This window comes from Leucoraja erinacea, chromosome 50 (genome assembly GCF_028641065.1).
Source record: "Leucoraja erinacea ecotype New England chromosome 50, Leri_hhj_1, whole genome shotgun sequence".
Lineage (NCBI taxonomy): Eukaryota > Metazoa > Chordata > Chondrichthyes > Rajiformes > Rajidae > Leucoraja > Leucoraja erinaceus.
This window is the reverse complement of record NC_073426.1, coordinates 640,522-667,690: the sequence shown is the minus strand read 5'-3', so window position 1 is coordinate 667,690 and position 27,169 is coordinate 640,522. Positions and strand designations below refer to the sequence as shown.

General features: G+C 44.9%; 1 protein-coding gene across 12 annotated transcripts in view; it reads right to left on the bottom strand.

Annotated features, from left to right (window-relative positions):
• Window positions 1–27,169, bottom strand: part of cbfa2t3 (CBFA2/RUNX1 partner transcriptional co-repressor 3) — a 150,979-nt gene that overhangs the window by 53,499 nt on the left and 70,311 nt on the right. For 6 of the 12 annotated variants that reach the window (XM_055664891.1, XM_055664892.1, XM_055664886.1 and 3 more), the window contains 4 exons: window positions 13,931–14,077; window positions 10,699–10,869; window positions 8,089–8,333; window positions 965–1,054 (listed from right to left, as the gene is read on the bottom strand). In XM_055664891.1, the coding sequence (XP_055520866.1) occupies window positions 965–1,054; window positions 8,089–8,333; window positions 10,699–10,869; window positions 13,931–14,051 (627 nt within the window). In that variant the 5' untranslated portion in view covers window positions 14,052–14,077. Of the gene's footprint in view, window positions 1–964; window positions 1,055–8,088; window positions 8,334–10,698; window positions 10,870–13,930; window positions 14,078–18,610; window positions 19,580–27,169 lie in introns of those variants that run through there. The other 6 variants (XM_055664895.1, XM_055664893.1, XM_055664896.1 and 3 more) reach the window with 4 other exon arrangements.

Sequence of the window (27,169 nt, the reverse complement as noted above, 5' to 3'; positions counted from 1 at the left end):
TGGTGGTCTGATCCAAAAGATAAAAGCACAATGGATACATGGAGATCAGGTAGATTTTTTTCAAACTTGGCTTGGCCATTGAATGCAGAGGGTAGTGGTGGTGGTGAAGTGTTATCCTGACTGGAGGTCTGTGACCAGTGTTGTTCCACAAGGATCACTTTTGGATCTTCTGTTTGTGATATAACTGGATGAAAATGTAGGTGGTCTGAATAGTAAATTTGCAGATTACATAAATATTTGTGCTGTTGTGGATAATGAGAAAGATTGTCAAAGGATACAGCGGGAAATAAACCAGTTCAAAATTTGGGCAGTGAAATGGCAGATTGCATTTAATCTGGCCAAGTGTAAGGTGTTGCATTTTCAGAGGTCCTATACAGAGGCAAGGGTATACAGTAAACGGCAGTACTCTTGGGGACATTGTTGTACAGAGGGATTTTGGAGTGCAAGCCCTGAAAGCGGTAACACAAGTAGATAGTGGTAACGATGTACGGCATGCTTGCCTTCATTGGTTAGCATGTTGAGTGTAAACATTGAGTAGTCAGGTTGAAGATTTCTAAAATGCTGTTTAAGCCACATCTATGCTGTCCTAATTTAATTTTATACAGAGGGTGGTGGGTGCCTGGACTGTGTTGCGAGCAGTGGTGTGGAAGCAGATATGATAGCAATATTTAAGAGACATTAGGCAGGCACGTGAACAGTCAAGGAAAAGAGAGATACAGACCATGTGCAGACAGATGCGATTATTTGGACTAGCATCAAGGTCGGTGCAAGATGGTAAGTCACAAGACCAGTTCCTGTGCTGTATTGTTCTATGTTCTAAGGCCACTTGTACTAAAACTTAATTACTTAGCCTCAGTCCAGATCTCTTTTGCTCCTCTAATAACAATTCCTCCAAAAACAGTTGTACCCAGAAATCAGAACCAGAGATACTAGGTGAGGCTGCTTTCTCAGTGAGTCACCATACCTTCAGGAAAGGAATGACAAAAGGCCTCAAGGGGAAATTGGTTGCCTCCTGAAGCTTTGAGTGAAACTCCTCAATAGTCCGAGTAGAATTCTGCAATAAAGAAAAATAAGTTGTAATTAGCCACAAATCACAAATTTGAATACAAGGAGAAAGATCAGAGATGTTTTCTTGTAGTATAGGTACTTTAGAAATGCAAGCTGATGTTGATATTAACTTCTTGATTTGCAATTCATTGAAATAAAAGTTGCAAAGGACCAAGAGACAATGCAGAAAAGGTGCAACAAAATTAGACTGGAAACACTACAGTTGTTCTTGGAGCAGAGAAGCTCTAGAGGAGGTAATAAAGCAGTACAAGCTCTATGTATTTGAACAGGTAGTTGAATGCCCCTACTAACAAATAGTTCAAAGGCCAGGGTACACAGATTCAAAGTGTAGGAAGGAACTGCAGATGCTGGTTTAAACTGAAGATAAGACACAAAATGCTGGAGTAACTCAGCGGGACAGGCAGCATCTCTGGATAGACTCAGTCTGAAGAAGGGTCCCGATCTGAAAAGTCACCCATTCCTTCTTTCCAGAGATGCTGCCTGTCCCACTGAGTTACTCCAGCATTTTGTGTCTTATCTTCAGTTTAAACCAGCATCTGCAGTTCCTTCCTACACTTTGGGCACAGATTCAGTCACAGGCAAAAGAGCGGTTGAGGAGGGGGGTGACGGGAAAACGGATTTACCCAATGAAATTATTACATGGAACTTACCACCTCAAATTGGAAACAATCATTACCTTGGGGAAAAAAAAGATTGGCAAGAAAGAGAGAAGAGTGTGAATTGTGAAGCCAGTGGAAGGAATGTAGGTGGAGGGGGGAGGGAAAAAATATTGAAGTTTGGTGCATTCATTGTTTATACCATTGGGTGGTAAGCTGCCCAAGCAGAATGTGAGGTGCTGTTCGTCCAGTTTGCGTGTGGCCTCATTCTGACAATGGAGGAGGCCCAGGACAGAAAGGTCAGTATGAGAACGGGAAGGGGAGTTAAAGCAGTTAACAACTCGGACATCCAGTTGGCCTTGGTGGACCATACGCAAGTGTTCTGCAAAATGGTCGCAAAGCCTATGCTTTTAAGAACTTCTGTTTTAAGAACCCTATTCAGGAGATACGTGCTGCATTTGTGTATTTGTATTGCTTTATTCATTCTGTGACAGAACTGTTCTATGATATCAGGAACCTTTCCTTTAAGTAAAACTTCAAGTTCCTCACTCTCATTCTGCAATTTGTCTTCTGTAATGAAGACTGGTAAAAGAAAATTGTTTAATGTTTGAACCACTTTTTGTTTGCCAATTACTTCTGCTGTCCAACTCTATATTTTCAAGATCCACAATTAATATTGTTAATTTATCATCTTACACATTGTTGCTGGTGCACATATAATCAGTGAAAATCAAAAGCACTGTTGAAAATATAAAATAGAACAAAGATTTTAGATGTTTTCTTGATCAGAGGCTCAAACAGTGTCCATCCTTCAACACTTGCCTGACTGTAGAAGGGTCTCGACCCGAAACATCACTCATTCCTGCTCTCCAGAGATGCTGCCTGTCCCATTGAGTAACTCCAGCATTTTGTGTCCATCTTCGGTGTAAACCAGCATCTGCAGTTCCTTCCTACACACTTGTTCTCAAATGTTCATTAAATTCTACTGGCTTTGTCCAGATCAAAGATCCCAGATGTCTATACACGACATATCCCTCTTTCTTATCTGTGTACCTGTCTAAATGTATTTAAAATGTTTTCATTGTATCTGCTTCTACCACTTTGTCTAGCAACTCATTCCATATATTCACTACCCTCAGTGTGGAAAAAATGCTTCTCATGTCTCCTTTAAATCTTTCCTCTCGAGTTGTGCTGAAAGGCCTGTTCCCATGCTCAATTACTCCATGATAAATGCTGTTACTCTTTCTGCCTACCCCACCTTCCCTGGCAACCTATCAACTCCTCTTTATGTGACAAATTTACCCATCAGTTTGGTGACCAGAACCACACATAATATTCCATATAGGGCCAAACCAATGTTTTGTACCACAATAACATTTCAGCCCACAGAGGGAAGTGAAGAGCCCAACTCTTGCACTCAATGCCCCATCCGATGAAGGTAGTACCCGGACGTGGCATCGAAGGACGAGAAGCCGAAGCAAAGAAGAAGAAGCCAAATAACCGAATGGAAACGATGCCGAAACGCCAAATAACTAAAAGAGTATGAAGCCGAAACGCCAACTAACCGAAAAGGGCAGGACGCCTAAAAGCCAACTAATAGAAAGGGTGGGACGCCTAAAAGCAAACTCACCGAAAGTCCGCTCTGCCAAAATGGCAACTCACCGAAAGGCTGCATCGCCTACAAGCCAACTAACCGAATAGCCGCTCTGCCGGAAAGTCAAATAACAGACATGACATTGGCGGGGGGTGGGGGGGAACGGACTTGTCAGCAATTGGTCCAGATCCCTGCGTCCATCACATCACTGGCCGGTGGAGACGGGAGGGTGGGGGTCATTTTCCCACACAAGCCATTGGTGACGGGGCACTCTGAACCCGGGCACCAAGTTGTAAGCGGCCGAAGGAGCGCATCCCTCAGGGCTGCCCCCACTTTCCCACGGCCACGGCCGCCCTCTGCCTCGTCTCCCCCGTGCGGCCGCACTGTGACGGGCTGTGTGTCGGCAGCGCCGGGAGGAGCAGAGGTGAAAGATCAGCACCTACCAACAATGAAAGCACAATGAAACCAGCTGCCGTAAGCCCAACGGGGTTGGCATTAAAACTCAAAAGTTACTGTTTTAAAAACAAAAATGTTACATGTATAAATAGTTCTTACATTCAGGAACCTGGTTAATTAAGTGGGGTGGATGGATGGCGGTGGCGTCGATGGTGATGCCGCCCGGGGGGGGGGGGGGGGGGATAGCAGGGCGCCATCGGGGAGAGGGGGGGGAGGGGGGGGGGGGGGTGAACTCTTCACCGCAGGATCTGCCGCTGGCATTGCTGCAGTTGACCAGAGGCGGCAGATGACCGCCGCCACTCTTTGACAGTGGGAATATCCAGCTCATTGCTGGAGGTGTTTCAGGGGCGACCCTGGCCATCTGGGGGTCCGACCACCGGCAGCAATCAGTCGGCCGTCGCCATCATCCGACCGACACACAGCCCATCATAGTGCGGCTGCACGGGGGAGGCGAGACGGAGGGTGGCCGTGGCCGTGGCCGTGGGAGAGTGGGGGCTGTCCAGAGGGATGTGTTCCTTAGGCCGCTTACAACTTGGTGCTCGGATTCAGAGTGCCCAGTCACTTATGGCTTGTGTGGGAAAATGACCCCCACCCTCCCGTCTCCATCGGCCAGTGATGTGACGGACGCGGGGGTCCCACGTTAAAAAACGTTCAGGTTATTTGACTTTCCAGCAGAGTCGCTATTCAGCGAGTTGGCTTTTCGGTAGAGTGGCTGTTCAGTGAGATTTGCTTTTAGGCCTCCCACCCTTTTGGTTAGTTGGCTTTTAGGCGTCCCACCCATTCAGTTAGTTGACATTTCGGCTTTGTATGCTTTCGGTTATTTGGCGTTTTGGCTTTGTTTCCGTTCGGTTATTTGGCTTCCACTTCTTTGCTTCGGCTTCTCGTCCTTTGACGCCACGTCCACACACGATGAAGGCAAGCATGTCATACACCTTCTTCAGCACCCTGTCTACCTGTGATACCTTTTTGTGAATTATATACAGTGTCCTCCATAATGTTTGGGACAAAGACTCATCATTTATTTATTTGCCTCTATGCTCCACAATTTGAGATTTGTAATATTTAAAAAAATCACATGTGGTTAAAATGCACATTGTCTGATTTTAATAGCCGTTTTTATATATTTTGGTTTCACCGTGTTGAAATTACAGCTGTGTTTATACATAGTCCCTCCATTTCAGGGCACCATAATATTTGGGACACAGCAATGTCATGTAAATGAAAGTAGTCATGTTTAGTATTTTGTTGCATATCCTTTGCAAAATGACTGCTTGAAGTCTGCAATTCATGGACATCACCAGTTGCTGGGTATCTTCTCTGGTGATGCTCTGCCAGGCCTGTATTGCAGCCATTTTTAGCTTATGCTTGTTTTGGGGGCTAGTCCAGTTTTCTCTTCAGCAGATAAAAGTAATTGAGTTCAGATCGGGTGATTGACTTGGGTACTCAAGAATTTAGCGTCTTTTAGCTTTGAAAAACTCCTTTGTTGCTTTTGCGGCATGTTAGGGATTATTGTCTTGCTGTAGAATGGTCAATGAGTTTTGAGGCATTTGTTTGAACTTAAACAGAGAGGATGTGTCTATACACTTCAGAATTAATTATGCTACTACAAATCAGCAGTTGTATCATCAATGAAGATAAGTGAGCCAGTGCCTTCAGCAGCCATACATGCCCAGGCCATAACACCCCCACCACCGTGTTTCACAGATGAGGTGGTATGCTTTGGATCGTGGGCATTTCCTTTTCTCCACCATACTTTGCTCTTGCAATCACATTGATGTAAGTTCATCTTCGTCTCATCTGTGCACAAGACCTTTTTTCAGAACTATGGTTGCTGTTTTAAGTACTTCTTGGCAAACTGCAACCTAGCCATCCTATTTTTGCAGCTAACCAGTGGTTTGCAACTTGCAGTGTAGCCTCTGTATTTCTGTTCATGAAGTCTTCTGCGGACAATGGTGATTGACAAATCCACTCCTGAATAGTGTTTCCGATCTGTCGGACAGGTGTTTGCGGATTTTTCTTTATTATAGAGAGAATTCATCAGCCTTGGAGGTCTTCCTTGGCCTGCCAGTTCCTTTGCGATTAGTCAGCTCACCAGTGCTCTCTTTTTTCTTAATGATGTTCCAAAGCTGATTTTGGTAAGCCTAAGGTTTGGCTGATGTCTCTAACAGTTTTATTCTTGTTTCTCAGTCTCATAATGGCTTCTTTGAGTTTCATTGGCACAACTTTGGTCCTCATGTTGATAAACAGCAATAAAAGTTTTCAAAGGTGATGGAAAGACTGGAGGAAAGACAAGGTGCTCTCTTATACCTGCAGTGAGGAGGCATTTATACACACTTGAGCAATTCCAAACACCTGTAAAGTCATGTGTCCCAAACATTATGATGCCCTGAAATGGGGGAAACCATGTTTTGATACAGCTGTAATTTCTACATGGTGAAACCAAAATGTATTAAAATGACCTTTATTAAAATCTGACAATGTGCACTTTAACCACGTGATTACTTTATATTACGAATCTCAAATTGTGGAGTACAGAGGCAAATAAATAAATGATGGGTCTTTGCCGTGAAGGGAGAGTGGACACTGGCGCGCTTTAGCTGCCGCTGTTCTCTCTTCACATTGTGTTTTTGATTTTTGTTTTTGGACTGAATTCTGTTTTTAATTTGTATTTCTGTGATGTCTTTATTATTTATTTTATTCTGATTATATGTTATAGACACAAAAAGCTGGAGTAACTCAGCGGGTCATATAGCATCTCTAGAGAAAAGGAATAGGTGACTTTTATATAGGTGACTTTTCAGGTCGAGAACCTTCTTCAGGCATCTGTCCTACTCTTGTTCTACATGCGTCCGTTTGCACATGTCTGTGTTAAATTCCATGTCATTCAAATTTCCCAGTTGAAACTAGGTGTCATCCGCAAATTTACTTATCATGTCACCAATATTCTCATCTAAATCATCTATATATGGCAACAAACAAAATACCCAATCTGTTTTTGCTTTCCTGAAATAAATGCTTTTACATTTCTGATATTATCCTTGTACTTTTTATTACCTATCTGTCCTTCATAATATTATGGTGACTGAAATGCATGTAGTACTCAGATGTGGTCCAAACTTTATTATACGTTTAACAAAACTTTGCTGTGTTTGTGCTCTCCGCATCAGCAAATAATCCAAACCACTGTGTTTGCTTTCTTTATGCCTCTGCAATCCTGTTGAGCAACATTTTGTGAATGGTGCATTTATACTTCGAGATTCCTCTACCTGACCCAGAAACAGCAACACATCACCGCAACCTGCAGGGAATATTTTGATTTCAATACATCGTGTAAAGTGATAAGAGTGATGCAGTGTAGAAACAGGCCCTTTGGCCCAACTTGCCCACACCGGCCAACCAGTCCCAGTTACACTAGTCCCACCTGCCTGCATTTGGTCCTTATCCCTCCAAACCTATCCTATCCATGTCTAACTGTTTCTTAAATGTTGGGATAGTCCCATCCTCAACTACCTCCTCTGGCAGCTTGTTGCATGCGCCCACCACCAAATTTACCCCTCAGATTCCTATTAAAACGTTTTCCCTTCACCATAAACCTATGTCCTCTAGTCCTTGATTTACCTACTCTGGGCAAGAGACTCTGTGCATCTACCCGATCTATTCCTTTCATGATTTTATACACCTCTATAAGATCACCCCTTTTCCTCCTGCAAACCAAGGAATAGAGTCCCAGCCTACTCAACCTCTCCCTATAGTTCAGACCCTCAGACAACATCCTCATAAATCTTCTCTATACCCTTTCCAGCTTGAAAACATTTTACCTATAACATAGTGCCCAGAACTGAACACAATACTCTAAATGCGGCCTCATCAACGTATTTTACAACTGCAGCATGACCTCCCAACTTCCATCCTCAATACTCTGGCTGATGAAGGCCAATGTGCTAAAAGTCCTTTTGACAACGCGATCTACCTGTGACTCCACCAAGGAACCATGCACCTGTACTCCTAGATCCCTCTGCTCTACCACACACCCCAGAGCCCTACCATTCATTGTGTCGGTCCTGCCCATGTTAAGACATTCCAAATTGCAACACCTCACATTTCTCTGTATTAAATTCAATCAACCATTCCTCAGCCCCCTTGGCCAATAGATCAAGATCCTGCTGCAATCATTCACAAACATCTTCACTAACTGCAAAACCACCCACTTTTGTATCATCTGCTAATTTACTAATCTTGCCATGTATGTTCTCATCCAAATCATTGATGTCCCCATGTTCTATTTATTACTGGTTTTATTTTGCTGCACTCAGTGAATTTATTTACGGATGATGGACTGAAGGATCAATTAATTAATACTAGTAAATTACCTACCACAAGACCCAACACCAAGTTCCTAACGCGCTCTCCAATCTCTGGGGAGATGTCGTTTGCGAACTGCTGCAGTGTAGTCAGGAAGCGTTTCAGTTTGCTGAGTTGTCGAGCTCCACAAGTGGGAGGCAACTGCTGATTGGTTAGAGAAGCAGTGGTAGAGGTGGCTGGACCATCGCTGAGCCCTTTGGGGATTGATGGGGCCCCACTGATTGCAGTTGGCAAATGATTGGTCCCATTCATCACTGCTGAGAGAAATGGAGAGAGGTGGACTTAGTGGCAGTGCAGAGTGAGGGCCATTCTGGGTAAATGCACGTCTATTCAAATCACACAGGAGACTGATGATTGCTACGCCAATTGAGTCATCAAGTGCCTTCATTACCGTGAACAGTTATTACACATCAGTAACATTAAGAGGAAAAGTAACCCACTCAGCCTTGCAAGGAGAAGGCTGAAGTACCAAGGCACCTCTTCTCCCTGAAACATTAACCTCCCAATAGGAATCTTCTGGAAGCAGAAGCACACTCCTTGGGATCACAGCAAATCTCTGGTGTGAATTCTGAATATATCCTTACCAAGACTTCTCAATCCTTTCAATAAAATTGTCTTGATTGTAGATTAGGTCACATTATCAAAATCCTATATTCCCAGGTGGAAAGGCTCTGCAGAAGACTCCAGTATTTTACCTTTCCTCTCAACCCAATAATTCTGCAGCCTGCATTTAAAGATTCCTTTGTGCCTTGAAATTTTCCAAGGTGCTTGTTCGAGATGTACCTCCGGAATAGATGTTTAATAACTATTCCCATTAAACCCTGCATGGCTGCTGGTTCCTGTGTAAGGCAACATTATTTCTGTGGCAAGTTCAACTGTTGCTATAAACAGCAACAACACAAGAACTTTCACACACAGAACAGGTGTCTCCCTATTACTGCTCATGTTTCAGACTCAAATTAGCAACATCGTTTAGAAACTCTCTGCAGCCCTTGATGCTTCAGGATTATGCGTTTCCCTCCTCATTATAACTTCTCATGCCACTCCCTGTCGATGCAGCTGCTTCCAGCTCACCACCACCTAGAATAATGCTGCACACACTGTCAGCCAGTGAAAGACATAAAATGTGGAGTTACTCAGCGGGTCAGACAGCATCCCTGAACAACATGGGTGGGCAACCTTTGGAAGGGTCCCGACCCGAAACGTCCCCTATCTATGTTCTCCAGGGATGCTGCCTGCCGAGTTACTCCAGCACTTTGTGTCTTTCTTTGTGCAATTCTTTGTTTCTACATATTGTCAGCACAATGCTTCTGTGCAGTCGCTTTGTTACAACTACTCCTCAATTTGTGCAATTTAGATCATTTACTATCCTATTGAATCTGCTTTTACTCCCTTTCATACAAACTGACTGAACATTCTCATCTCCACTCTTGATTATTTTGCTTATCACCTTCAATCTGTGTCTTCAGTTAATGACCTTATTACAACTGGACACAGTTTCTCCTCAGCTATTCCATTGGAACCTCCATGGCAGCACAGTGATGCAGGTGGTAGAGCTACCACCTTACAATGTCAGTGACCCGAATGCTGGCTGTGTGGAGTTTGCATGTTCTCCCTGTGACCGCTTGGGACTCCTCTGGGTTCTCCGGTTTCCTCCCACATCGCAAAGATTAAATGGCCTCTGTAAATTGCCCTTAGTGAGATGTGAGGCAGTGTGATAAGATACAACTAGTGTGAACACATGATTTGATGGTTGGTGTGTGCTCTGTGGGCTGAAGGGCCTGTTTCATGATATATCTCTAATAGCAGCTAATCTTTTACTTGTTAAATCTCTAATCTCTATCAATCCTGATTTAATTCTATGTATCCACCGGGAGATGGCCAGCCCTGCCGGCAGTCTGTTCGTTTTTTCATCTTTTTGTTATTTCTAGCGTCTGTTAAGAGTTTAGTTTAATGTACTTTGTTTTATGTGGAGGGAGGGGATCGGGGGGAACCTTTTTTTTCAAGTTCTTACCTTCCCGGAGATGTGATTAATTTTCGGATCACATTCTCCGGGCTCGGCGGCCTAACATCGATGGAGTTGGAACCCTCCTCGGACTGTCGTGAGCCCCACTGCGGGGCGCGGACTAAACATTGGAGCTGATCGCTTGCCTGGGATCGTTCCCACCGCGGCCTGCGGACTTACCATCAAGGGCTCGCAGTCTCGGGAGAGACTGGTCGGGAGCTCCAACGCCGCAGAAGGTTTGACCAGCCCCGACGCGAGGTTCGATCGCCCAGCATGGGGGAGCTGACAACCCCCCGATGCAGGAGCTGAACGCCTCGATGTGGAGGGCCCAAACGCCGCCTGCTACGGGAGTCAAGACCGTCCCGTCAACGGAGAGCTCGAGGCCCCCGACCGAGGAAGAACAAAAGGAAGGCCTTGAACTTTATTTTGCCTTCCATCACAGTGAGGAATGTGTAGGAGTCACTGTGGTGGATATTCTGATCCTGATTTAATTCTATTGAAGTTAATCACCAATCTAACCTTGCACAGGTTAACTGCCAGTAACTCCTTTCACTTCGTAGATGCTGCCTGACCTGTTGATTATTTCCAACATGTTCCAAGTTTTAAAAAGTACTCACCTACAGGCTTCTTGCTCTTATGCTTGGTATTGGAGAGCAGTGGGAAAGTTAATATTGTGCTCTGCACAACTGAAGAAGTACGAGAATGCTGTACAGGAGCAATTCCCAGCTCTTTAGTGCGAATCCACATGGGGCACTGCGGATGATCCACCATCAGCCCAGCCAATCCCTCTGGAATCCCAATGAAATGTTTTATACGCCGTAGTCAGTTAATTAACCCCTGACTCTCTCTGCCCGCTGCTTCTATTATCTTCTACTGATCTACAACAACACCATATACAGGCCCTTCCTCACCTTACAAACATCTGACTTTCATAAAAACAAGTGCTGGGAGACCGGCGGTATGGATTTACAGGCTACTGCGGGGGCAGCTCGGAATGGCATTTCTGACATTAAATGTTCGGGTTATGAACAGCCATCAGGAAAGGAGCCTTGCCGTCACCTGGATGTGTCGGGCTGTGTGAATGTGGACCAATGGTGCTGGAACCTGCAGGAGACAAAAGGAAATCTGACTCCAACGCAGTATGTGGGAAACATTAATTGAGGCCAGCATTTACAGGCCATTCCTAATTATCCTCCAAAGAAGAGTGGTGACCCACTCTTGAACCACTCTGATCCTTTTGGTGAAGGTACATCCACAGTACTATTGAGTAGGGAGCTCCAAAACCCAGACCCAATGAAGATGAAGAACCAATAATACATTCCCCATTCGGGATGCTATGGGAATGTAGAGATAGTCATGGTGGTGCCGTGCACCTTCTCATCTTGTTTTTCCAGTTGATCGAGGCCCGGTGTTTCAAAAATGTTATCTAGATTGTCTGGAAAATCTTCACAAGTAAATGCATTTTGTAAATGGTATTCACTGCAACACAATTTGTTGATGGTGAAGAGAGTAATTTAAAAAATCATGGATGTGGTGCCAATTAAGGGGGTTTGTTGTGGATGATGTCCAGCTTTCAAGTGTTTGAGCTGCACTCATCAAAGCACGTGGAAAGTAGTTCATCACACTACTGATTTGCACCTTGTAGAAAGAGGAAATGCTTCAGGGAATCAGGAGGAGTCATTCAGCTTTTAAGTTGATGTGGTAGCCATAGAAATGATGTGATTGTTCCAGTTGAGTTTCTAGTCTCTGGCGATTCTCAGAAAGGTGAAAATAGGTTGGCAAACACTGTACGTTGGAGTTGGTCACTGTCCAGCATCTGTATGGTAGAAATGTTGAGGTTTTCCAGGCCACCCTTTCTCAATGGTATACTACTGTGTTGCCAGACAGAAAACCCTTGACATTGTGATGGAAGAGTCTGGGACGTTGCACTTCCAGAATTGTACTTTTCTGCCAATGTCATGCAGTTGCTAAACTACTCAATGGGACAGCTCTCCCTATTTAGAAAAACAACCCAATGTTTGTTAGGCAAGCCTTGCAATGTCAATTATTCTTTACATTCCTCTCCTTGCCTTGTGCCTCGGCATACCATTTTCTCCATTAACCCATTCTTTTATAACATATGTCCAACATTGGCCCCACCTTAGCGATCGCAACCTGGGCTGTGTCCCTCTAGAAACATAGAAACATAGAAAATAGGTGCAGGAGGAGGCCATTCGGCCCTTCAAGCCATTCATTGTGATCATAGCTGATCGTTCCCTATCAATAACCCGTGCCTGCCTTCACCCCATATCCCTTGACTCCACTAGCCCCTATATATAACTCTCTCTTAAATCCATCCAGTGATTTGGTCTCCACTGCCCTCTGTGGCAGGGAATTCCATAAATTCACAACTCTCTGAGTGAAAATGTTTTTTCTCACCTTAGTCTTAAATGACATCCCCTTTATTCTAAGACTGTGGCCCCTGTTTCTGGACTCGCCCAACATTGGGAACATTTTTCCTGCATCTAGCTTGTCCAGTCCTTTTATAATTTTATATGTTTCTATAAGGCCCCCTCATCCTTCTAAACTCCAGTGACTACAAGCCTAGTCTTTTCAATCTTTTCTCATATGACAGTCCCGCCATCCCAGGGATCAATCTCGTGAACTTACGCTGCACTGCCTCAATCACAAGGATGTCCTTCCTCAAATTAGGAGACCAAAACTGTGCACAATACTCCAGATGTGGTCTCACTAGAGCCCTATACAACTGCAGAAGAATCTCTTTACTCCTATACTGAAATCCTCTTGTTATGAAGACCAACATTCCATTAGCTTTCTTCACAGCCTGTTGTACCTGTAAGCCAACTATCAGTGACTGGTGTACAAGGACGCCCAAGTCTCGCTGCACCTCCCCCTTACCTAACCTAACCCCATTGAGATAATAATCTGCCCTTTTGCCGCCAAAGTGGATAACCTCACATTTATCTATATTATACTGCATCTGCCACGCATCTGTCCACTCACTCAACCTGTCCAGGTCACCCTGCAACCTCCTAACATCCTCTTCACAGTTCACACTGCCACCCAGCTGTGTGTCATCCACAAACTTACTAGTGTTGCTCCTAATTCCCTCTTCCAAATCATTAATATATATGGTAAACAGTTGCGGCCCCAACACCGAGCCTTATGGCACTCCATTCGCCACTGCCTGCCATTCTGAAAAGGACCCGTTCACTCCTACTCTTTGCTTCCGGTCTGCCAACCAATTTTCTATCCATGCTCTAATTTTAGTCAGCAGTCTCCCGTGCAGGACCTTACATAGCCTTTCTGAAAGTCTAGATATACTGCATCCACTGGCACCCCTTCATCCATTTTACTTGTCACATCCTCAAAAAATTCCAGAAGGTTAGTCAAGCATTATTTCCCTTTCATAAATCCATGTTGACTTGGACTAATCCTTTTACTGTTTTCCAAATGACCCATTATTACCTCTTTAATAATTGACTCCAGCATCTTTCCTACTGCCGAAGTCAGGCTAACTGGTCTGTAATTCCCCGTTTTCTCTCTCGCTCCTTTCTGTATTGTATGTCACTGGCACTTTCATAGAACATAAAACAGTGCAGCGCAGGAACAGACCCTTCAACCAATCAGCTCTATTCTGAACATGACGCCAAAATAAAGTAATCTCATCTACCTGCACATGATCCATAATCCCTCAATTCCTGCATATCCATGTGCCTATCTAAAAGCCTCTTAAATACCACTGTCGTATCTGCCTCCACCACCAGCCCTGGCAGCACTTCCAGGCACTCACCACCCTCTTTGTAACTTGCCCCGCCTCTCAGAAACATGCAGATGGGCATAACTCACTTGTTGTCGGAGAGAAAGAAATGTTTCGAGCAGGCCCCTGTATGATGGTGGGAGGTGGTGGCGGCATCGCTGGTGGTGTCAACTGGGACTGAGTTTTAACTTCAGCGGGAGAATCTGGCATTGCTCCAAGCTTTATTTTTGCGCTGCCTGTGGGAACAAAAAACATGGCACAATGTAAACCACTCTCATTAATCATTTTCAGATGACTTAATATCCCAACATATATTGGGGAGAGAGAAAGTTCACACAGGACGTAGGAGCAAACAGGAAAAGGGCATGATTTGGAGTGTTGTAGAAAGCATATGTTAAAATAATTAAGTAAAATAAATGTGCTTTGCCACATCACCACCACTTTCCTCAAAGACCCTACACATACTACCCCCTCTGGTTCAAATTCACCACGGAAAACAAGGCAACTCCAATTCACTGACAACATAGGATCGCCAAACCTAGTAAGAAAGTGAGATACTACAATACAATACAATACAATTTATTTGTCATTTGAACCCCATTGAGGTTGAAACGAAATGTTGTTTCTGCAGTCATACACACAAGAAAGAATCAAGACACAACACAATTTACACAAACATCCATCACAGCGCATTTCCTCCTCGCTGTGATGGAAGGCAAAAACTTCTCTCTCCCCATTCCCCTCCCGATGTCAGAGTCAAAGCCCCCGGCGAGCGATGGTAATTGTCCCGCGGCCTTTCCAAGCCGCGCCGGGCGATGTAAGGCCCCGCTCCAGGTACTCTTCAATCCCGCAACTCGGGCAGGTGAAGTCGCCGTTGCGGAAGCCCCGAAAAGTGGTCTCCCAGCAGGGATCCGCGGGCTCCCGGTGTCACCGTCCACCAGACCTGCGGTAAGCCTCCGAATCTCCGGGGTCAGGTCGCAGCCGAGTGCCACCACAGCTCCACCCGCTCCGAACTCGGCCAGCTCCGCGATGGTGAGTAGGTCCGCAGCTCCGTGACTGGAGCCCCAGGTCGTTCCTGCTGGAGGCCGCTCCACGGTGCTATGCCCCAACGACAACGGAGACCCCACAGAGAAAAGGTTGGGTTCTCCATGCAGGGGATAGATTTTAAAAGTTTCCCCACCCCCTGCCCCCCACACACATACACAACAAAAAAAAAAAAAAAACTACATTCAAACGAGACAAAAAATAATAAAAAGACAGACGGACTGCAGAGGCTGCTGCGACGTGAGTCGCGCTGCCCAACTAGAGGTAAAATGGACAGGAACGAGGGTTGTGAGAAATCACTTGTCCGTGAAATCAATGGAATGAAATTTCCACATTTTAGTCAAACTGATATCCCCTTGATTTTTGGACCTGGTGTTCTGTGACATGCCTTATCTCCACCCCCTTCCATCCACAGGAATGAAATAAAATATTCCACACCTCTACCTGGGTGTAACTGCAATATCGATAACATCCATATTTCTCAGGACTGAATCACCTTCCACTGAATTCATTATCCATTTCTTCCACCACTAACATACTGTGACAACAAACTACAAGATACAAAGCAATAACTTCTCACCTCTGGATTTCCGAAGGGTGGAAAAAGTGATGCATCACATAGTCCTCACAACATAACAATGAAGAAAATGCTATGGAGGATTGATCTTGCTAACTTTGTTGGGATGGACATAAAAGATATCTGGAGCAAAAGCAGTGATGGAGGAATTCTGCACATCAAGCAGCATCTGTGTGGGCAATGGGATGGCTGATGTTTTGAGTCAAGACCCTGAATCAGGACTCATTAAACTTGACCCAAAATGTCAAGCATATTCTGATGAGAGGTCTACAGCATCAGCAGGACATCGCAATATGTTCACATTGTGCTTGTGACTGTATGGTGAAGTGCCAGCAAGTAGGTCGTACAAACCAGCCCAGTTAGTTCAACACTTTCTGCTTTTCCTATTCACACCTTCTCTAGATCCACCATCTGTTTTTCTTTGTTTGTGACAATATAACTCCTTTTACCTTGCAGCATCGTTCTCTGTCGCCATTTAATCTCTTGCCTTCCAACCCACCACAACCCACTTGCAGTTCAGTGGATATATTTTGCAAATTGAAAGAAGCATAAATAATTCAGTGTTTCACCTGGAATGAACATTGTCATATTTCTCCATGTCTCACTTCATATCCATAAACTCTTAATGTCTGACATTTTACAATTCTGATTCTAAAAAACAATCACTGGTGTGAAAAGTTAATTTTGTTCCTGCCTGAACTAAACATTTCTGCACTTTTAACTTCAACTTTCAAATTTCTAGAGCACCTTGTGATTCCAAGAAAGCGGACAACCCTCATGCACCAAACCTTCTCCTTCTCCCTTTCCTAAATTCCAGGACGTAAAGGCTCATTCAGGTCCATTCATTCATTGAATTACTTATACTTCTTTCAATTTACGAAATGCATCTACTGGTCTGGAAGCAAATGCCAATCTTCAACACATCCATCACTCATTCTCCAACCACTCTCATCATCCTTAATGATGATATTTTATTTCATGTACCTTAGGTACAGTGAAATCCTTTGTTTTGCATAAAATGCACAAAGTACACAAAGTGTCGCCACGTGGGATGCGACATTTCTTGCCGTATCCCTCGTCTCCGTCTCAGTCTGCGCTGAGGCCCATCGCGGAGCTGGCGGCCTCCAACTGGGACCGACCTCGAGGCTCCGGAGGCAGAGCCAGGACTTACCAACGCGAGGCTGGCCGACTTTGGGGCTGTGGTGGCGCTGCAGTGGCGGCGACCCAACTTCGGAGCCTCGTGGGCCAGTGGACGACACCGTCGGGAGCTCGCTGGATACAGGTTGGTGACCTGTTTTTCCGGAGCTCCCGCAACAACAGCTTCGTCCGCTGGACTGGAGGGCGGCAGCTTCAACCGCCCCGGGCCGCGGAGTTTGAACAGGCCCGTTCGCGGATCGCGGATTCAGCCGCGGGACTGATCACCATCACCCGGCGGGGTCACAACATCAGAGGCCTGGATCGCCTCAGCGCAGAGGGAGAGCAAGGAGGGAAGAGACAAGGACTTTGGGACAATTTGCCTTCCATCACAGTGAGGAGGTGCCTGGTGGACTCACTGCGGTGGATGTTAAACTGTGTTGAGTGTGTGTTTTGTTATTTAATCTATGTTATGACTGCAGGCTAAACCATTTCGTTGCAATGACAATAAAATTGAATCCGAATCTGAATTTGAAAATGGACTAGGGAGAGCCAATGGATGTAGTGTACCTGGACTTTCAGAAATCATTTGATAAGGTCCCATATAGAAGATTAATGGGCAAAATTAGGGCACATGGTATTGGGCGTAGAGTGCTGACATGGAGAGAAGTGGTTAGCAGACAGGAAACAAAGAGTAGGGATTAACAGGTCCCTTTCAGAATGGCAGACAGTGACTAGTGGGGTACCGCAAGGCTCAGTGCTGGGACCACAGCTATTTACAATATACGTCAATGATTTGGATGACGGGATTCAAAGTAACATTAGCAAATTTGCAGATGACACAAAGCTGGGTGGCAGTGTGAACTGTGAGGAGGATGCTATGAGAATTCAGGGTGACTTGGACAGGTTAGGGGAGTGGGCAGATGATTGGCAGATGAAGTTTAATGCGGATAAATGTGAGGTTATCCACTTTGGTGGCAAAACCAGGAAGGCAGATTACTATCTAAATGGCGTCAAGTTGGGAAAAGGGGAAGTACAACGGGATCTGGAGGTCCTCGTACATCAGTCTATGAAAGTCAGCATGCAGGTACAGCAGGCAGTGAAGAAAGCAAATGGCATGTTGGCCTTTATAACAAGAAGAATCGAATATAGGAGTGAAGAAGTCCTTCTGCAGTTGTACAGAGCCCTAGTGAGACCACACCTGGAGTATTGTGTGCAGTTTTGGTCCCCTAATTTGAGGAAGGACATTCTTGCTATTGAGGGAGTGCAGCGTAGGTTTACAAGGTTAATTCCCGGGGTGGCGGGACTGTCATATGCTGAGAGAATGGAGCAGCTGGGCTTGTACACTCTGGAGTTTAGAAGGATGAGAGGGCATCTCATTGAAACATATAAGATTGTTAAAGGTTTGGACACACTAGAGGCAGGAAACATGTTCCCGATGTTGGGGGAGTCCAGAACCAGGGGACACAGTTTAAGAATAAGGAGTAAGCCATTTAGAACGGACGAGGAAACACTTTTTCTCACAGAGAGTTGTGAGTCTGTGAAATTCTCTGGCTCAGAGGGTGGTGGAGGCAGGTTCTCTGGATGCTTTCATGAGAGAGCTAGATAGGGCTCTCTAAAAATAGCGGAGTCAGGGGATATGGGGAGAAGGCACGAACGGGGTACTGATTGGGGATGATCAGCCATGATCACATTGAATGGCGGTGCCGGCTCGAAGGGCTAAATGGCTAACTCCTGCACCTAATGTCTATTGTCCCACCATTTGATGTGATTTTTGCTGATCTAGTCCAGGACTCAACTCCTCCTCTGTATCTCAATCACACATTAAGAACCAGATGGTGACCAGCTGTAACTGGCAAAAAGCAGCAGCTTTCGGGTAGGCCACGGATACACTATATCACCCAGTGTGGGATGCACTCTAGGAGACAGCTGGAGAGAGCTACCTTACACCGTTCAGCTGTAGTAAAACCATAATCTCACACTTTCAATTTATACATCAAATTTGCAAGCTTACCCAGCAGTGATTCCTGTTGTCCTGTGTACTGTCAAAAAGCACGTCTTCAATCCGGTCCACTTTTCTGTCTGCCTGCCAGTTTTTAATCGAGACGATAGATAAATGATAGCTATTCACTGCAGATTTGTGCTTTTGGAGGCTTCAATTTTCAAGTGGATCATTGGCAGTAATTATTTAGAAAATAGGAGTAAATCAAGTTCCAGCTGCCAGCATTAGAGGCAGCAAACTGCTGCCAAAAGCCAGCCCCAAAATCACATTGTGTTTGATCCTGTGCACAATTAGTAATGGGGATCACCACAAGCAATCAACTTTGATCTGCAAGCCTGCAAATGGATGTCTACAACTTGTTTTCACAGCTTCAGGTTCCATGCATTTACAAACTGTTCTCTTTACGCACGATGCACTTCTGAGGAGCACCAGGCTGTTGGGATACTGTTGATGACTGTTGGCCTATACATTACCAATCTGAACAGACCAAGTGACTTGACACTTCTCTGGGTTATCTCACTCCCTAAATAAACAGAATTTCCATAGATACTGACAATCCCACTCAGGCACAAGCAAACAGAGTGCAAAGGGACAAAATAGCACCTTCCGCTTAACGCAGCTGCTGCTCTGGTCAGCTGCTCTGTGAGAGCTCTCCTCACTGCAGGCTGGAACTGATACTAGAGCTTGATGCCTCTAACCAACTGCACTAACATTTGGACCTATCACTCCTTTACTGAGAATCTGCATACAAACATTACAGGTCAAACCAAACAAGGCAATTTGGAACGGTTCTTTCTCCCACTATCTTCCCCTCACTTGTATAAGTGATTGTGGGAAAATTATGAGAGGTGTAGACAAACTAGAGAGTCTGAAGGCTTTCTTAAGGTGGAAATATCAAATATCAGAGGGCGTAGCTTTGAGGTGAGAGGGGCAAAGTCTAAAGGAGATGTGTGGGGCAGGTTTATTTTTCACACAGAGAGTGGTGAGTGCCTAGAACAAACTGTCAGGGGGGGTGGTGGAGGCAGATATGATAGTGATATTTGAGACTTTTGGATAGACACGTGGATATACAGCGAATGGAGGGATATGGATGATGTTCAAGCAGATAAGAGTTGGTCTTGACATCATGTTTGGCACATACATTGTCGACGGAAGGGCCAGTTTCTGTGCTGTGCTGTTCCATGTTCTAAGGGAGGATTGGAGGATGAGAAGGGATAGTGAGTAAATAACAAGAAAGCAAAGAAGCACAATGCAAAGATTTCATTGGTTTTGTGTGAGATAGTTCTTCACATTAACAGTCAATCTAACAGCAGCATTCAAACTCTGCTTTCAGATATTGCTGAAGAACAACGTGAATGTGTTACTGCAGTATAAGTGGAGCACTTCATCGTCAATATGTTCAAAACTATGGAGGGAACAGAACGTAGACCAAGCAGCCCCTTGTCAGACCCACAACACTGCATCCGAGTATTTTCAGAGTATCATGTGGTGCTTCTTTATGTCACTCATACATGATCTGAGTAATGTTCCAATATAGCACGTAGATACTAACCATAATCTTGTCAACTTCACAGATACACTGAGCCACAGACTTGTCTCTTCAAGTGGAGTACAGAGCAGTTCATGCGTCTGAATTTATGAGTCTGAAGAAGGATCTCGACCCGAAACGTCACCCATTCCTTCTCTCCAGAGATGCTGCCTGCCCCGCTGAGTTACTCCAGCATTTTGTATCTACCTTCGATTTAAACCAGCATCTGCAGTTCCTTCCTACACAGAACAGTTTATGCACTGGTTTTGATCTCATCTATCACATCATAAAAGTCTCTTGTACGTGTGTATATGTGTGTGTGTGTGTATATGTGGTTGTCTTTACATCTTTGCAAAAACACTACGCAGTAACGATTATATTTTTACATATTACGATTGACATTTTTCTCGTCGAGGCCGGGATTACCTTATCTGAACATTTTATGCTTTATTTGGGATGTAATGTTAAAATTGTACAAGGCATTGGTGAGGCCAATTCTGGAGTATGGTGTACAATTTTGGTCGCCTAATTATAGGAAGGATGTCAACAAAATAGAGAGAGTACAGAGGAGATTTACTAGAATGTTGCCTGGGTTTCAGCAACTAAGTTACAGAGAAAGGTTGAACAAGTTAGGGCTTTATTCTTTGGAGCGCAGAAGGTTAAGGGGGGACTTGATAGAGGTTTTTAAAATGATGAGAGGGATAGACAGTGTTGACGTGGAAAAGCTTTTCCCACTGAGAGTAGGGAAGATTCAAACAAGGGGACATGACTTGAGAATTAAGGGACTGAAGTTTAGGGGTAACATGAGGGGGAACTTCTTTACTCAGAGAGTGGTAGCTGTGTGGAATGAGCTTCGAGTGAAGGTGGTGGAGGCAGGTTCGTTGGTATCATTTAAAAATAAATTGGATAGTTATATGGATGGGAAGGGAATGGAGGGTTATGGTCTGAGCGCAGGTTTATGGGACTAGGGGAGATTATGTGTTCGGCACGGACTAGAAGGGTCGAGATGGCCTGTCTCCGTGCTGTAATTGTTATATGGTTATTTCTCGACATTCTAGACTCATTACTGATTAAAAGTCTAAAAAAGTCAAAAGACTTTGAAATTAAATCACCAGCTTCAACTGATGATGTCACAATGGCTTAGCTAGCCGAGATCAGCCTCAATGAAGATTTCATCCTATATTTGACACTATTCACGATTAAAGCTTTAAAAATGCCAACTTCCACAAGATTTTTACATATTCTGATTCACATTTCCCCCTCTAGGCAGAGATCACTTTCACCGAATATTTTATGCTTTACTTCTCGACATTACTGATGAAAGTATAAAAAAATCAAAATATCTTGAATTTCAAACCAACCAGCTTCAACTGATGACGTCACAATGGCAGCTTCAACTGATGACATCACAATGGATAGACTAGCAGGGGAGGGCGAATTGCTCTTGCAACACGCAGGGCAAGTGCAATTGGATTTTTTTTTTAAAAGCACTGCTGAGGGAGGCAAGGGGAGTGGTGGAATCTTACGTTCTGGAACGGCTTGAGTTGGAGGACCATGCTTCCCGTGGGGGCTACGGGTAGGGAATGGGTGGTTGGGGGAGCAGACCCAATGGGTCTGCACTTGGTCTAGTCTATATTATTACTAAAACTCTCATCTTTCTTGTCCTCTTCCGGTTTGCGTTTTTTTTTTTAAATTTGCGCAAAAAAAGGTACTCTATATCGCTCAGATTTTATTGCCACCTTACTTACCGTTTTCCTCTGCTCCAAGCGTACCAAGTTTTGTTCCGATCGGTGGAATATTACAAAAGTTATGGTTTAAATAATCATGAGATCAGCAGATTGGTCTTCTCGCCTATCAGTCACCATGAAGGTAACGCCCCTTCCGGCACCCGCTGTCAATCAGCAGGGCGAGAAGAATAAAGCCCCGGAGGCGGGGCTGAGTCCTTGAGTCACGCTTATTGTGTTCACAAGCCGTGCTGATTGAGTCCGCAAGCCGTGCTGAGTGAGCCGGTAAGAGTGGAGTCGGAGAAGCAGCTGTGTGGAGTCGGGGAAGCCGCTGTCTGGAGTCGGGGAAGCCATTGAGGTGCTGTGTGGTGCCATGGCTCGTGGCTGCTGAATGGAGTCCCTCCCCCCCCCACACACACCCCTCTCCCCCTCCACCCCCCCTTCCCTCTCCCCCTCCCCAGCACACACCCACACTCCTTACCCATTACTCCCCTCTTCCCCCAACACACCTCCCTCCCCCACATCCCCTCCCCGCAAAACCCCTTCCCCCCCAGCCCTCTCCCCCCCCTCCCTCACCCCCCCCCCCCCCCACAACACACCCCCCCCCCTCCTTCACCTTCACAATACCCCCCCCCCTCTCTCACACCATGGTGAAATATTGCATTGGGGAATGGGTTACGTTGGGGGCCCAGGCCTCCCGTGTGACTGGGACCCAACTGGTCCCACTTCGTCTAGTACATATTAAAACTCTGATCTTGTACGTGTGTATTTGTGTGTATATGTGGTTGTCTCACGACACTGTAACGCTAACATTTTTACAAATTCTGATTCACATATTTCCCTTCTAGGCCGAGATCACCTTATCTGAACATTTAATGCTTTATTTCTCGACTTATTGGGAAGGAGAGGAGAATATTGCATTGAGGAACGGGACTGCGTTGGGGGACCAGGCCTCCCATGTGACAGGGGCCCAACGGGTCCCACTTAGTCTAGTTCATACTAACTGACTGCTGATTAAAATGCACATTCAGTTGAACAGTGTGAAAAGATTCAATTCTACAAAACTGCTCATGTATCTTCATTCTGCCTCAACATGACCACCCCAGTTCTCCCCACACACATCCATTAAGTTTGCATTCAGATTTGCTCTCTATTCTCTCACTGTTCCCCATGTCAGTCAGGTCCAGCTCAATTTACAGTTACACAAAGCAATTCCTTCAGGCTTCTCAGGGATGTTAAATGAAAAACAAACATTGCAGAAATCAGAAATCAGGATCATTTTGACTTAGAAGAAAATATTTTGCATCCTTTCTCCAAACATTGAGCTGGCAAAAGAGCATATTGGAAAGAAATGCAGGAAACATGGTTTCAGCTGCCTTTTCCTCCAGAGATTATGCCTGATCCACTGAGTTACTCCAGCACTTTGTGTCTATCTTTGGCATAAACCAGCATCTTCGTTTCCTCGTCTGGCTGCCTCTGAATTGCTCCTTAATAGGTGGCAAGAAAACCAACAACCAGAGAGAGAAAATAAGTTGCTCACCTGTAGGGGGGTTAAGGGGATGGGACTACACTGTTGGGAATCAGCATGGGATAACTGGACCAACCACGCAATATTGCAGCTACAAGAGCAAGTCAAAGGTTGTGGCAGGTAATTCACTATTTGACTTTCCACACTCTTACACTATCATTAGATAAATGTTAAGAGTGATGGAATACTTCTTGTTTGCCCCGATAAGTACAGCTTCAATAACATTCGGGCACCCAACAGCATGCAGGATAATGAGACAAGGTGAAAATAATTGAATAGACTCCATGGAATTAGACCTGCAGCCATCTCGAGGAAACACTTTTTGTGAGTCTGTGGAATTCTCTGCATCAGAGGGTGGTGGAGGCCAGTTCTCTGGAGACTTTCAAGAGAGAGCTAGATAGGGCTCTTAAAGATAGAGGACTCAGGGGATATGGGGAGAAGGCAGGAATGGGGTACTGATTGGGGATGATCAGCTATGATCACATTAAATGGTGGTGCTGGCTCGAAGGGCTAAATGGCCTACTCCTGCACCTATTGTCTATTGTTCCCATTAGTTCAGATCTTTGCCAGTGATGCACAGAGCAGGTTAAGTATTTACCAGTAAGATATCTTTCGATTAAATCTGAACAAATGATTTGTGTTTGGGACTCTATGAATAACAGGCCAATTTCCTAATGGTTAAGTTGTTGCCAGAAGACAGTTGTAGAAACAGACTGCAGTGAGAGTAGCCTGGCACTAGGTTAGTGAGCATGTGGCTCTGAAATATTCTTATGCCAACTACAAGTCTGATATCAGGGATACTATAACACAGGATGCAGCTCTCCTGTCAAAAATAAGCGGTTCAAGTAAGAGGAACTTACTTATAGTGGAAACAGCAAGCTGACAGGAAGGAGAGTGCTGCAGGTTGGAAACTCCGGATATCTGAGCAACAGGAACACAGATAAAAGTCTGCTGTATGTTAAATGTGGTTAGCCTCAGAGACGGAAATGATGAAGTAGTGCACAGACAGATATCTGCTCCAGCATGAGACCAGGGTAGGCACTGTGATTCCATAACAAATGGCAGCACCCACCTTGTTTCCTACCAAATTTGTGCATACTGCTGCCAAGGATGTCAGTCTTCAAACATTATGGTTAATGATGGAAATTCTGCTATGATGTCATTAGTGAAGCTTAGATCTTTTGCTCAAAAGCCCTTAAACATGTGGTTGCTGCTTTTCTTTTCTAGAATCAGGTCTTATTCAGGTTTCTGCCCCAGCAACATTTTAAAGACATTTGGACAGGTACAGTGCCCTCCATAATGTGTGGGACAAAGACCCATCATTTATTTATTTGCTTTTGTACTCCACAATATGAGATTTGTAACAGAAAAAATCACATGTGCCTCAAGTGCACATTGTCAGATTTTATTAAAGGGGATTTTTATACATTTGGGTTTCACAGTGTAGGAATTACAGCTGTGTTTATACATAGTTGTCGTCCCCCCCCCCCCCCCCCCCCCCCCCCCCCCACCATAATGTTTGGGACACGTGGCTTCACAGGTGGATGTAATTGCTCAGGTGTGTTTAAATGCCTCCTTAATGCAGGTATAAGAGAGCTCTCAGCACCTAGTCTTTCCATCCCCTTTGGAAACTTTTATTGCTGTTTATCAACGAGGACCAAAGTTGTGCGAATGAAAGTCCTAAAAGCCATTATGAGACTGAGAAACATGAATAAACCTGTTAGAGACATTAGCCAAAACTTAGGCTTACCAAAATCAACTGTTTGGAACATCATTAAGAAGATATAGAGCACTGGTGAGCTTACTAATCGCAAAGCGACTGGCAGGCCAAGGAAGAATGATGATGAATTCTCTCTATAATAAAGAATAATCCACAAATACCTGTCTGACAGATCAGAAACACACTTCAGGAGTCAGGTGTGGATTTGTCAATGACCACTGTCCGCGGAAGACTTCATGAACAAAAATACAGAGGCTACACTGCAAGATGTAAACCACTGGTTATCCACAAAAATAGGATGGCCAGGTCAGTTTGCTAAGAAGTATTTAAAAGATCACCACTGTCATAGAAAAAGGTCTTGTGGACAGATGAGACGAAGATTAACACATCAGAGTGATGGCAAGAGCAAAGTATGGAGGAGAGAAGGAAATGCCCAAGATCCAAAGCATACCACCTCATCTGTGAAACACGACGGTGGGGGTTTTATGGCCTGGGCATGTGTGGCTGCTGAAGGTACTGGCTCACTTATCTTCATTGATGATACAACTGCTGATGGTAGTAGCATAATTAATTCTGAAGTGTACAGACGCATCCTATCTGCTCAAGTTCAAACAAATGCCTCAAAACTCATTGGTCGGCGGTTCAGCAAAACAATAATCCCAAAAATACTGCTAAAGCAACAAAAGAGTTTTTGAAAGCAAAAATATGGTAAATTCATGAGTGGCCAAGTTAATCACCAGATCTGAACCCAATTGAGCATGCCTTTTATATGCTGAAGAGAAAACTGAAGGGGACCAGCCCCCAAAACAAGCATAAGCTAAAGATGGCTGCAATACAGGCCTGGCAGAACATCACCAGAGAAGACACCCAGCAACTGGTGATGTCCATGAATCGCAGACTTCAAGCAGTCATTGCATGCAAAGTAGAGCAAATAGGACTTGATGTTTCAATCCCTGTAATAAGTCGGTACTCTTGCTATTTGCAGTGGGATTGGAGTGGTGAAAGGTAGGGTAGATACGTCATTGAGGTCATCAGGTGGGCACCGTCCTTCTTTGACGTTTCATTAATAAGCCCACAACATCTCCAGAGGGCTCAACGGTGATGCCTGGCCTCCCAGTTACACCCCCCTCAATTCCATACCCTCCCGTCTTCATCTTGCAGCCCAATTGTTGTCTCCCCTTTTGATCCAAATCCAATTGCTGCTTTTTTCTGCAGAATTTGATAATGACTTGATAGCTTGTTGGAGGGAGCAACCCCTCATCCCCAAGGCTCTGTTATCGGTCCCCTCCTCTTCATCATCTACATCCTCCCCCTTGGTCATATACTCCGTCACTTCAAACTGGACTTCCATTGCTATGCTGATAACACCCAGATCTATCTCAGCACCAAGTCCCCCCACCACCAAGCATACCCCTCTCTCCCATATCAACTCCTGCCTGTCAGCCATCAAATCTTGGATGCAACTCAACTTCCTTAAATTAAACAGTAACAAAACAGAATTTCTCCTCATTGGCTCCAAATCAACACTTACCAAAATTAACAACCCCACTCTCACTATTGACAGCACCACTGTCTCCCCATCTCCTCAGGCCCGCAACCTTGGCGTGATCTTTGACTCAACCCTCTCCCTTGAGCCTCACATCCGCCATGTTGTCAAAACATCATATTTTCACCTCCGCAACATTGCCAAAATCAGACCCTCTCTCACACCCCCCGCTGCTGAAAGACTCATCCATGCCTTCACCCGACTGGACTACTGTAACTCTCTTCTCTTTGGCATTAATTCCAGCATCAACCGTCTCCAACTGGTCCAGAATGCAGCCGCCCGACTCATTACCCACACCAAATCCTGGCACCATATCACCCCAGTCCTCAAAGAACTTCACTGGCTTCCCATTTCCCATCGGATCATCTACAAAATCCTGGTCCTCACCTACAAAGCCCTCAACCACTTGGCCCCCCCTTATCTCACTGACCTCCTCTCCCCCTACCAACCCTCACGGTCCCTCAGATCAATTTCAGCCGGTCTCCTCTCCATTCTGAAGTCCAACCTCTGCACTTTTGGAGACAG